The sequence below is a fragment of the Lolium perenne genome, chromosome 3 (assembly GCF_019359855.2).
Source record: "Lolium perenne isolate Kyuss_39 chromosome 3, Kyuss_2.0, whole genome shotgun sequence".
NCBI lineage: Eukaryota > Viridiplantae > Streptophyta > Magnoliopsida > Poales > Poaceae > Lolium > Lolium perenne.
The window spans coordinates 57,953,411-57,965,719 of NC_067246.2; the positions used below are offsets into that span (position 1 = coordinate 57,953,411).

Below are 12,309 nucleotides of genomic sequence, written 5' to 3' on the forward strand. Positions count from 1 at the left end.
TAGCTTCCCATGGCGGAACCCTCCCGGTTCCGGCCTCCAGACGCCGCAGGCCCCACGGTGGGCGCCAACTGTCGTTGCCTATTCGACGGTACCTCGGAGGAGGGATCCTCACGAGGGGGAGAAGAAGTAGGGGCCATAGGGCGGAGAGCACTCGGGACGGTAGTACGCGATTTACCCAGCTTCGGAACACCTGCTCGATGACAGGGCCTACTGCTACTTGTCTGGAATTATCTGGGCGCTTTCGCGTTGTTACAATGAGTTGTAGTTGTGCCTCTAGGGCTCCCGGGATCCGGCTTATAAAGGCGCACGGATCTAGGGTTTACATGGAGAGTCCTAGCCGGATACAAGTTTGCCTAACTACGGTACAATGTCTTGCCGTGTACGTCAAGGATCCGCCTCCCTCTATACGTCGTCCCGGATCCGGGTTCCTACTGGGCCTTCATGGATCCGGGTACCTCCAAAGGTCGGTCGGATCCGGCTCCCTTCTCCTGGGCCGAACTTCATCCTTCAGGATCAACAGCAACTGGGCCGTCCGATGGGCCGCGTGCCACATCACCATCTGTGGGCCACCCGGGCTTGCCGGATCTAGGCACTGTCGATGGTACACCCATGAAGTATACCCACAACAGGAAAGGAACTTGGAACTTAAGCGTGCTAGTGCTGGAGTAGTGGGAGGATGGGTGACCGAGCGGGAAGTTGGACCACGGGTAAGTAATTTGACTAGAGATTAAGCGTAGTTAGAGATTAAGTGGAGTTAGAAACTAAACTAGTTAAATAACTGAAATACTAGAAATTCTGAAAAAATAGGAAAAAAAGAGGAGCGAAAAATAATTGGGCATAACCAAATAGATAAAAAAAATAACAAAATAACCTTTAGTTCCGGTTCGTGTTACAAACCGGGACTAAAGGTTATTTCCTCGACGCGCACCAGCAGCCCACGTGGCGGGACCTTTAGTCCCGGTTTGTTTTACAACCGGGACTAAAGGGGGGACCTTTAGTCCCGCCTAATTGGTCACGGTTTGGAAACCGGGACTGAAGGCCCAAATAAACCGGGCCTATAGCCCCGTTTTCCACTAGCGGAGTATGTTTACTAATACAGGAAAAAATAAAGAGTGCCAACACAAAAAAAACTAGAGAAGAAGAACACGGAGAAAACTATTGGACATTAGTCAGTAAGAAAGATTAGTAGGGGTAGTTTTACTAATACAGGAAAAAACAAAAAAATCGCCGTTGCCGGGGATCGAACCCGGGTCACCAGCGTGACAGGCGGGAATACTTACCACTATACTACAACGACTTTGTTGGAAATAATTAGAAATGGTACTAATTATTAAATTTACTGGCGATCTTACTGTTCACAGCCCATTCGTTCCCTTCGTTCGTCCCTGGATGAGCTGAGTGCTCCTTAGCAGTTTTCACTCTTTTTTCCATTTGAGTTGGAGATCACATTGTGCATCACGGTATTTACACCTGGGATTCTAGGAAAAGGAAAGCTATATCTGGCACCTTGCTTGCTTACCATTGTTCCACTTCTCTCACAATAATTTGTCCATTGCTGCAACTGACAAGAGCATGCCCAAAGGTTGAGGGTGCGTTAAAAAATTATCTAGTACGAAACATCTGCAATACAGAAGGCTATAAACACTTCATGCACAACTTATCCATGTTACGCCCCAAAGAGCTGAAATGTAACACTATTGAATTAGTACAGGATTAGCATTATTTTTCGTAAGTTGATAAAAATGGTCAACTTGGACCTCCAAACTACATTACATAAACGAAAAATTGTTGGATCATTCCTCCTATAACATCAAGACTTGTATCAAACAAAACATGTATAGCATGCTCATGATTCATCATTCATGAAGACAACGAAAGCAAAAGCATTCTGCACGCACAACAGCTCTTCCGGCAAGTTCCATAGCAGTCAGGCTGCCTATCTTTTTTTTTCCCGAAATGGTAACTATGCATCGATTGATCTCCTTTATTATTTTATTTAACAAAGGTTTGATAAAAATCATACATCAAAACACTCGGAGCTACCACACAACACCTAGAAATCTGACGATGGGTGAAAATCATGTCAACATGAGCTTATTTTCTAGAACCAAACAATTCCCATCAACTAGAAACCGGGAACATCGCATATCTCGAGAGACATGCTGAAACGGGAGCACTCATCTGGTCTAGTAGACTCTTGCAAGCACCTCATGCACCCCTGCACGAAGCTGTCACCACCATCAAAACGCCGAGCAATCTCCAGGATAAAGATTCACACAAACTTCACCATTCATGCTATCGATATCACCATTACGCCAAACAACGCTTCCTCCTTGCACGTGTCGACATCACGCAACCTCCAACTAGACCCGACGTGCCACTTTGCGGTCATCGAAACGCTAGAAACAACACCACCCCTCCAAGAACACAACCAGTGGTCCCTCGCGATGCACACCACCAAGACATATGCCCCCAAGAGGGGAACGGCGAAGAGGCATTGCCATCATCCAATCCATATATCCAGGGATTCCCCGGGAGGGTACTAGAAGGAGATGGAACCTTCACCTCAATGATGCCTTCAAGAACGCACAAGTCGTCGCCATCGTCGGCTATGGACAAAGCCGAGACCTAGGGTTTTCGCCCCGATATGCCACACCAAGACTCTGTCCCACCACTTGTATGTTGGAGTAACCACCTTCGATGGAAGGAGGAGGCCAACTCGCATTCAAATGACCCGTCAGCGAGACATCTGCCGCCACCAACTCTAGAACAAGATCCCCTCACTAGGATGTTGACAAGCACCGTTGGATGGAAGGGAACGCCGCCGAGAGAGCGACGCCAGGGGCTCGCTGACAGCCGCCAATCATGGACACGCCACCTAGGGAACTGATGGCTCCAAGTGCAGGAGATCAATTGTAGTACTTTTCAATAAAAAAGATTGTCGAACCCACGAGGAGCTGAAGGTATTGGTTAGCAGAATTGACCGGAAAATAATAATACTCCCTCCGTTCCTTTCTATAATGCCTATTGTTTTTTCGCATTTGTTTCAGAATATAAGAGTAAAGCTATGTTTTTTTTGCAAAGAACCCCTTCCACTGATCAGGTCAAGTTCAGAAAATCTATAAACCGATCTGGTCATGTATTTCGGAGATCTGTTTTCAGTTTACTATTTTGTCTGTGATATCGCTATGGGGTTTTGTGTCAAAAAACGGCTTGCGCTAATTTCCGTGCCAAAAAACAATAGACACTATAGAAAGGAACGGAGGGAGTAGTAAAATAGCAATTTTAGTATTTTAGGTGTGTAGTTTGCAATAAAAATAAAGTGCATAAAGTAAATAAAAAATAATTAAAAGCTCTCAACGAGGATGCGGCGAAAGAAGGAAGCCCTCGAAGCAAGTGAACGACCAGGAGCAAATAAAGACTTACATGGTGATGTCCCATAGGTGGAACCGAGTGGCGGTGTGGCCTGTCTTTCTGATTCTTTTGATTTTAGGGTTATGCACAGGTCCTAAAATGATGGTATTTTTTTCCGATACGGTAAGACATTGAAAAAACTTTTGAACATTGATCCTGTGATGATGACTGATGTTAGATATTATACATACACACAACATAAAAGGAGGAGATTTTAGCAGCTCGGTGCCAACACGAAAAAACTAGAGAAGAAGAACTTAAAAAAAAAAGATTAGCAGGGGTATGTTTACTAATACAGGAAAAAAAATCAAGAAATCGCCGTTGCCGGGGATCGAACCCAGGTCACCCGCGTGACAGGCGGGAATACTTACCACTATACTACAACGACTTGGTTGACGGTATTTCGAAATGTTCGTAAATATTGTATTCGCAACTGTTTTTAAGCATTAGCCTGTAGCTTCGTTAGTTCCGCCCCGTTTGAAGTTGTCGCGCCTCTCACCAGTATTATGCGTCCTACAATGTTAGCATCGCATGTCGCGCCTCTGACCGCATGGATGCTTTGGAAATAAAGGAATGCTAAGGTGTTCAACAACGTTAGGCAACAATGTAATGTGCCGCAGCTGGTGGTCAGGATCAAGGATGAGTTTGCCCTGTGGAAGTTGGCGAGGAGAGAAGTTGGAGGACCAATGCCGCGAGAGTAGGCTAGAGGGTGAGTGTGTGTGTGCGTGGGTGGAGTCACCGGCTAAGATGTTCGCATCCTAGCATCGGTTCTTGTACAAACTATTGCTTTGGCGTACCCTCGAAAAAAAAAAACAATGTTAGCATCGCGAGCATTACCATCACAAATATGAGCTGTGTGCTCCCTTGCAACTTTTACTCTTATTTTTCTTGTGAGTTGGATATCGAACTGTGCATCATGGTGTTTACCCCTGGAATTCTAGGAAACTTATATCTGGCACCTTGCTTGCTTGCTTTCCGTTTTTCCACTTCTAACAATAATTTGTCCATTGCTGCAAGTCTGCAACTGACAAGAGCATGCCCAAAGTACGTTAAAAAAAACTGTCTAGAATATGAAACATCAACAATACAGAAGGACATAGACACTCTATGCATAAATTATCCATGTACACGATTAGCATTATTTTTCATAAGTTGGTAAGAATGGTCAATTCCGACATCCAAACAACATTATATAAACGAAAAAAAATGTTGGATCATTTCCCCTACAACATCAATATGAATTAATCAAAACATGAATACAAAAGCTCGCCAAGGACAGTAAAAATAGAAAGCAGTCAGCACGCACGACAGCTCTTCTGACAAGTGCCATAGTAGTCAGGGCTGCCTATCATAAACACTGGATTTCTCTCACATTCGCCAGCAGCAGCCCAACCGACACACTTATCATCTTCATCAGTGCAATCATCGTCTGATGGCGGTGAAGATCTTGGTTTCTCAATCTTGCTTGCACGCATGTGTTTTATGGCAAGCCATTTATCCCCTTGGAGGACAGAACAAACCTCGTACTGACTATCCTTGTCGGTTGCTCCGTCAGGCTTTAGATTGAACAGCAGAATCGCACTGCCCTTCACAGGTTTCACTGCATAACCAGCACATTCAGAAAGGGCCCCTTCCTTAGCTTGGGTATCCTTCAGCTGTGCCAACACATATATTTGATTAAGACTCTTTTTTTCCCCTTGAATCAAATTATATAAGGAAAGAACATATCAATATCAGTTGTGCCTAGTCTGACAAGGGCATTGAACAAGTAGGCCTGTTGACAACATCATTACCTCAGATCTGGGAAAAACTGTTTCACCACCTTGCTTGACATCAGAAAGGTACATTAAAATGGTCACAATCCTATTGCCACCACTGCTTGATTGAGTTATATCCTTGTTGGGGTCACTTTGGTTTGCTCCATACTTCAAAATCTGCATGCTCTCTCCATGCTCTGAGACCACTAAGAATGTCAGCAACCGACACATAGCAAGCAAGGTTACACAGAATAACAGAAGAGTGAATTGCGCGGAACAAGTGATACCTTTTGGAATAAAACTCCATAATGATATCCTATCTTCAATCTTTGAAATAACAATGTCCTTCAAAAGGAGTACAAAATATCAATATTTAGATAACAGTCCAGGCTTAGTACTAGACCCAATTGCCATATTTTTCAATTTGGAAAGTTTTACCATCTACAACATAGTATATATCCAAAATAATTGTAGATAAATGTACATTTTCTCCAAAGGTTGCAAACTTGCAATATCAAGAAAACAGTAATTCCAACTTCATGTAGTTACATATTTGTTTACTGCACATGTTACCTACAGCTAAGCATTAAATTGCAGATGAAATGATACCACTGTTAATAAAAGGGTTTCAAGGTTCTTTTGCATTGTTCGTTCTGTTTGTATATTTACAATTGATTGCCAAAGAGCCACACATAAAAATATCATGGAAAGCAGTATGTATGCTCACCTTGCTATCAGCCAGGTGCAATGTGATGCCTGCATCACCATTGTTCTCAGAAATATTTCTAGCACCATCAGTAACAAGTAAAGATGACCCTATCTTACCACGTGCCTGCAATAATGAGAATACAACATTTAATAAAAGCATGCAATCCTTTTTTTAAACATAACCTGAATGCAAAAACTGAGCTGTGATACGGTTAATGAGATAAATTACCATAGATACTAAGTAGTCACACTCCATGTGAGAGAGAAAACCTTCATACAAGAAGACCCTAAATTAAGGTAAGGAACATGGAATTTGTCCACATAAAAAGGAGAGAGCATCTGAGTACACAACTATAAGTATAGCAGATCTTACATGCACCACATAATTTTTTATTTTGAGAAAATGACAACAAATTCATGGTACTGCTAGTAAAGAGGAAAATCAAATGATCTCTTGTTTTTCAAGGTATAGTTCCGTGATAGTGAGGTGGTGAGACAAACCTTGGATGCCATGAGAGTCGCTTTGATTTTGAAGGGTCATAATCAACATGTGAGCTTGCAGCTAAAGAGCCATCTGTGAAGTTCAGTAATTTTGGTTGTGCAATATTTAGATCAAACCTGAAAAGGGTAACAATTGAAGTGCACCTTAATATCTTCCATGAATAACATCTTATAATTGTAATTTACTTTCAGGAACGGGGCATCAACCAGATGGCCAGAGGCACGCGCGCGGGTGCACTCACAGCTCACCGCCACGTTCACTGTGCACCACAGGGGGTGTCTCTCCATATTAAAAAAAGACCTAGACCTTTAGCGCGTGGTTGGGAATATTTTTGTAAAATACTCTTCATAGATTTGGCTTGGCTATTTCTGTAGCTGATGTTTAATTGGATACTACTTTAGTGGTAATTAAAAAAAGGACAGACCCAGTGCTAGAAGCTCCCACAATAGGTGGGGTCTGGGGAAGGATTATATCAGCAAGCCTTAACCTTGCGAAATGCAATGCAGAGAAGCTGAGTCGAACCCAAGACCTCTTGCCACAAGTGGAGAGTACTTCAACACTGCACCAGCCCACCTGCAAAGTGCAATGCAGAGAGGCTGCGTCGAAGCCAAGACCTCTTGGTAAAGTGGGGAGTACTTTAGTGGTCATTGATAAGACTAAATTGATGATGTAAACTGTATAATAATCGAAGTATCTCACTCAATCTTCAAGCCAGCTACTGTATAGATGTATGTCTTACAGGTTACTTCAGGCCTTCTGAACTGAACCTAATGTCAGTTCCACCATCTCACAAATCAACTCAAATTGGTGAGGAAAGATTGTGATCAGACTCGAATCAATATTCAGGGTTGGGGGACATAATGAGTTGACCCTGCATTTACTATAGCTGCCCAAATCAACAACTACTGAACAAATAAAACCAGTTAAGATCCAATCCTAGAAACTGAATCAGCCATAGGCAGTTCATTTCCAAATAGGAACACATTTTATAAGTTATTCTTGCAAAATACTCCCTCCGTTTGGAAATGTAAGATGTTGAGGCACTTTCTTTGGTTCACCCACTTTAGTTTGTATCTAGTCTATTTTTAGTGTGTAGGTTCACTCACTTTAGGTTGTATCTAGTCTACTTTATAAGAAGCTAAAACATCTTACATTTCCAAACAGAGGGAGTACTTTTGGGAACCAGGCGTCAGCTAGATGGATAGAGGCACACGCGTGGGTGCATGCATAGCTCTCAACCCGCGTTCGAACACTGTGCTCTGCAGGGAATTCCTCATGGTTTTCTATCATTAATTTTAAAAAGCCACAGACACTTGGCGCATGTTCAAGAAAACAAAATGGAATATACCTTCTCCTTACAATTGACTTGGCATTTCTGTGGCTGATATTAAATTCTTAATCAGTGTTCTTGATAAGACTATAATTGATGATGTAACTTTATTATTATCAAAGCAACTCACTCAAGCTTTGAATCAACAACTCCAGTATAGATAATACTCCCTCCGTCCTATGAAACATGTCAAAGGTTTATCTAAATTTAGACGAATCTAGACAGCACATACCATCTACATACATCCGAATTTTGACAAATCTTAGACATGTTTCATGAAAAGGAGGGAGTATTATGTTTGAAAGTTTAATCCAGGCCTTCTGAACTGAAGCTAGTGTCACTTTGAACATCTCGCCAATTAACTCAAAATGGCGAGTATGCCATAACAGAGGAAAGATTGTGATCAGAATTGAATCAATATGCAAGGCTGTGGGCACTTTATGGGTTGGCCCTGCATTTACTATAGCTGCCCACGTCAACAACTATTGAATAGATGAAACCTTAAATCAGTCAAGATCCAATCCTAGAAACTGAGTCAAGCCAGCCATACACAGTTCATCTCCAGATAGAAACACGCCTTATATGTTATTATTGTAATTTACTTTTGGGAACCGGGTGTTGGCCAGATGGCTAGTGGCATGCGTGCAGGCACACGCACAACCCACCACACGCGTTCGAGTACCATGTTCCACATGGAGTGCGTCATGGTCCTCTCCTTAAATAAAAAAGGGACGGGCATTTTGGCGGGTGTTCGACAAAAAATGTAATGTACTTGGCTCTTTCTGTAGCTGATGTTATCTAAAATGATCATCAAAGCCTCTCACTCAAGCTTTAAACCAACAACTCCAGTATAGATAATAATACTATGTTTGGCAGTTTAACTCAGGTCTTCTGAACTGAACTAGTGTCACTTTGACCATCTCACCAATTAACTCAAAATGGTGAGTATGCCATAACAGAGGAAAGATTGTGATCAGAATTGAATCAATATGCAAGGCTGTGGGCACTTGATGTGTTGGCCTTGCATTTACTATAGCTGCCCACACCAAAAACTATTGAACAGATGAAACCTTAAACAAGTGAAGATCCAATCCTAGACACTGAATCAAGCCAGCCATACACAGTTGATCTCCAGATAGAAACACGCCTTATATGTTATTATTGCAATTTGCTTTTGGGAACCGGGTGTTGGCCAGATGGCTAGTGGCATGCGCGCAGGCGCACACACAACCCACCACGCGCGTTCGAGGACCGTGCTCCATAGGGGGTGCATCATGGTTTTTTCTCCTTAAATAAAAAAGGGACAGGCATTTTGGCGGGTGTTCAACGAAAAATGTAATGTACATGGCTCTTTCTGTAGCTGATGTTATGTAAACTGTATGAGCATCAAAGCATCTCACTCAAGCTTTAAACCAACAACTCCAATATAGATAATATTATGTTTGGTAGTTTAATTCAGGCCTTGTGAACTGAAGCTAGTGCCAGTTCGACCATTTCATCAATTAACTCAAACTGGCGGGGAGTATGCTATTACAGAGGCAAGATTGCGATCAGGCTTGAATCAATATGCAGGGTTGGGGGCACTAAATTGGTTGACCCTGCATTTACTACTATCAGCAGAAACAAAGCTGCCCTCAACAACTATCGTACAAATCATCAAACCATAAATCAGTGAAGATTCAATCCTAGAAACTGGATCAAGCCAGACATACACAATTGATCTCTAGACAGAAACACATCTCCTGGGACCCGGTGCCCCAAATCCAACCAGGGATCCTCAGAGCAGAGGGACAAAAGAGCAAAAGAGGAACTTACTTGCGAGATGAAGCCAGAGCGCAGGGTGGCGCCAGTGTTATACATGCTGCCACAAGCACGAGTATGGGTCCAACCCCAGATCCCATGCTTCCTCTTCTTCTTCTTCCTCCCCTGCAGGCAAGTCCAGAAGACTGCAGCTCTGCTCCCAGGGATCCGGTCAGTCCCCTGCAAATGAACAGATCCGCATCTCTCTCGAATATATAACGAACGAGTAAAGCGAGAAATGGGAGCCCAATGGGCCGTGAAGGCCCACAGAAAACACGGGTGGAGATGATGACGACGGACAGAAAAACATCAACTTGAGACAGAATATTCAGTTCTCATAATACGGGGACAGCGACGCAGGTTTGCTGATACGGATTACATGGATTTTCGCATGCACGGATTGAACAACAACAAAATCGAAATTATCATCAACTTAGGAAATGCGTCCCCTCTTGTTATGTTGACTGCGATTCGCAACGGCAGATTGTTGTATATATGGCTATACGCTTGCGGGCGCGCATGGTGTTTGTTTGTTGGAGTTGGAGAGATCGGCCGGTGTGATCGATCAGGAGGAGTACTGCTCCGGCCAGTCGCCGTAGATGCCGCTGGTCTTGCGGAGGGCCAGCTGCTCCAGGACGGTCGCCTTGCCAGGCACCGGCGGGAACGCCCTCCCGGGGGCCGGTGGGGCGCCGACGTAGCGCGGCGGCGCCGTGCCGGGCGTCGCGCTCCTCCGCGCGTCCGCCGCCAGCTTCTGCTCCCCGCCGGGGCCGCGAATCTGCGCGCCTGAAAGAAAGATCGAGGCGCGGAATCCGTGAGATCGTCCCCGCGCGATCGGGCCATGCACGGGCACGTGCGAGATCTAGTAGGAGGAAAGCGAGCAGGGAGAGCGTAGTGGAAGCACGTACCGGGAGCGGGGGACGCGTGGGGGAAGGCGCACTTGTCCCCGAAATGGCAGGAGCCCTTGTCCCTGAAATTGTGGCACACCTTGCCGCCGCCGTAGCCGCCGCCGCGGTGGTCCTGGTCGGGGCCGGGCGGCCTGCGCCAGACCCCGCCGCCGAAGCCGTGGGGCGGGGCGGAGGAGAGGGGCGGGACCGGCGGGCGGAGCTCGGCGCGGCCGTGCGCGAAGGTGCAGCCGTCCTCGTACGTGCAGCGGCCGCTGGTCTCGTACTTGTCGCAGAGCTTGGTCTTGTAGTAGAGCTTCTCCGGCGGCGGCAGGTCCGCCGCCTCCGCGGACGGCCTCCCCGACGACAGCACGATCACGTCCTCCGCCCAGCGGCGGATCGGGGTCGGGGCGGCGGCGGACGCGGGGTGACCCTCCCTCTCCATGGCCGACTCGTAGGTAACCCCCGGCCAAAACCCTAGGCTAGCCGGGTAGGTGGACAGATTGGAGTGGGAGGAGGAGGGGTAGGCGGAGAGCTAGCAAAGGCGAGAGATTTATAGCGAGCGAGAGGGAGGCCGGCCGTGGGGTGGAGGTGATAAAGGCATGGAATTTTGTGGGGGCCGGCGCTCCTGCACCGCGCGCAGCCGCAGCCGGGATCGGGTTGGAAGGGAGGGATTAATCACAATCCGCTCCGAACCTGCAGCCTGGCTGCCGGCTGGCGAGATTTGTTGGGTTGGTTTGGCATTCCGCATTTGGGCAATTCGCGGTGGTGGTGCTTCGTGTTCCGCTTCGTGTGTGTCCCGTGGGCGTGGCTCGGCCGTCGGCGTGCGGAAGCTGGTGGTGGTCCGGCGTTTGCATCAACAGCATCGGTGCCTTGGCCTTCTTGCTTACCACCACCACCACTCAAAATCGTCTTTTCCTATTTTGATACTCCGGTGGCGGCGGCGAGGAGGCAGATCTACCCCACCGGCGGGTTCCTTCCTTCTACTCCGGCACTATGTCGTCGTCGCTCTGGAAGAGAGCTCGTCTTCTTCGTCTTCGGCACCGGCACCGAATCCTTCTTGCTTAACTACCCCACCACCACCCAAAATCCTCTTTTCCTATTTTGATACCGGCGGCGGCGAGGAGGTAGATCTACCCCACCGGTAGGTTCCTTCCTTCTACTCCGGCACTATGTCGTCGTCGTCATCTGGAGGAGCTCGTCTTCTTCGTCTCCGGCACCGGCACCGAATCAACATGCTGCGTCTAGCGAAAGCAGGGGCTACTCTCCTACTTCTCCGACCCCGGCTCGTCCCACTCGTTTGCCATGGCGTTTGCATCTACAGCATCGGTGCCTTGGCCTTCTTGCTTAACCCCACCACCACCCGAAATCCACTTTTCCTATTTTGATACCGCCAACGGTGGGGGGGAGGAGGAGGCAGATCTACCCCACCGGTAGGTTCCTTCCCTCTACTCCGGCACTATGTCGTCGTCGTCCTCTGGAGGAGCTCGTCGTCTTTGTCTCCGACATCGGATCAGCGTCGGCATGTCTAGCGAAAGCAGGGGCTACTCTCGTACTTCACCGACCTAGCTCGTCCCACTCGTTTGACATGCGTTTGCATCTACAACATTGGTGCCTTGGCCTTCATGCTTACCCCCACCACCGTCCAAAATCATCTTTCCCTATTTTGATACTGGCGGCGGCGTGGGGGCTGATCTACCTCACCGACATGTTCCTTCTACTCCGGCACTATGCCGTTGTCGCCGTTCTATGGAGGAGCTCGTATTCTACGTCTCTGGCACCGGCACTGGATCAGCGTAGCCGTGTCTAGCGAAAGAAGGGTCTACTCTCCTACTTTTCTGACCCCGGCTCGTCCCACTCGTCCGCCATGGCGGGGGTAAATCACATTGTCCTCCTCTACTATCTTCCGGCCTAACC

The 12,309-nt window shown here is 46.7% G+C and overlaps 2 protein-coding genes and 2 non-coding genes across 6 annotated transcripts; all 4 read right to left on the minus strand.

Moving 5' to 3' along the window:
• Positions 1-1,225: 1,225 nt before the first annotated feature.
• Positions 1,226-1,297, minus strand: TRNAD-GUC (transfer RNA aspartic acid (anticodon GUC)). Its single transcript has one exon. It is a non-coding gene; the product is annotated as a tRNA-Asp (tRNA).
• Positions 1,298-3,730: 2,433 nt separating this feature from the next.
• TRNAD-GUC (transfer RNA aspartic acid (anticodon GUC)) lies at positions 3,731-3,802 on the minus strand. Its single transcript has one exon. It is a non-coding gene; the product is annotated as a tRNA-Asp (tRNA).
• Positions 3,803-4,583: 781 nt separating this feature from the next.
• LOC127341160 (probable prolyl 4-hydroxylase 7) lies at positions 4,584-9,715 on the minus strand. 3 transcript variants are annotated; one of them, XM_051366930.2, is made up of 7 exons: positions 9,527-9,715; positions 6,381-6,497; positions 6,109-6,166; positions 5,899-6,003; positions 5,459-5,516; positions 5,208-5,368; positions 4,584-5,069 (listed from the first exon to the last, which is right to left on the minus strand). In XM_051366930.2, the coding sequence occupies exons 1-7, from the start codon at positions 9,610-9,612 to the stop codon at positions 4,710-4,712; spliced, it is 945 nt and encodes a 314-aa protein (XP_051222890.1). In that variant the 5' UTR covers positions 9,613-9,715; the 3' UTR covers positions 4,584-4,709. The 3 variants fall into 3 exon arrangements, with proteins under 3 accessions (XP_051222890.1, XP_051222889.1, XP_051222892.1); XM_051366929.2 differs by having other exon boundaries at positions 5,208-5,516; XM_051366932.1 differs by lacking the exon at positions 9,527-9,715 and having other exon boundaries at positions 6,109-6,149.
• A 347-nt stretch (positions 9,716-10,062) lies between these two features.
• On the minus strand, positions 10,063-11,069 carry LOC127341161 (zinc finger CCCH domain-containing protein 1-like). Its single transcript, XM_051366933.2, has 2 exons — positions 10,417-11,069; positions 10,063-10,294 (listed from the first exon to the last, which is right to left on the minus strand). The coding sequence occupies exons 1-2, from the start codon at positions 10,835-10,837 to the stop codon at positions 10,077-10,079; spliced, it is 639 nt and encodes a 212-aa protein (XP_051222893.1). The 5' UTR covers positions 10,838-11,069; the 3' UTR covers positions 10,063-10,076.
• Positions 11,070-12,309: the final 1,240 nt, after the last annotated feature.

Bases quoted from the DNA above. Each gene is read 5' to 3' on its own strand.
- LOC127341160 (XM_051366929.2), bottom strand. From the start codon at position 9,612: ATGGGATCTGGGGTTGGACCCATACTCGTGCTTGTGGCAGCATGTATA. The intron at 5,517-5,898 runs GTGAGCATACAT...CTCCTTTTGAAG, and splicing joins TGCACCTGGCTGATAGCAAG to GACATTGTTATTTCAAAGAT. The intron at 5,070-5,207 runs GTAATGATGTTG...GTGTTGGCACAG, and splicing joins CAGTTTTTCCCAGATCTGAG to CTGAAGGATACCCAAGCTAA.
- LOC127341161 (XM_051366933.2), bottom strand. From the start codon at position 10,837: ATGGAGAGGGAGGGTCACCCCGCGTCCGCCGCCGCCCCGACCCCGATC. The intron at 10,295-10,416 runs GTACGTGCTTCC...TCTTTCTTTCAG, and splicing joins CCACGCGTCCCCCGCTCCCG to GCGCGCAGATTCGCGGCCCC.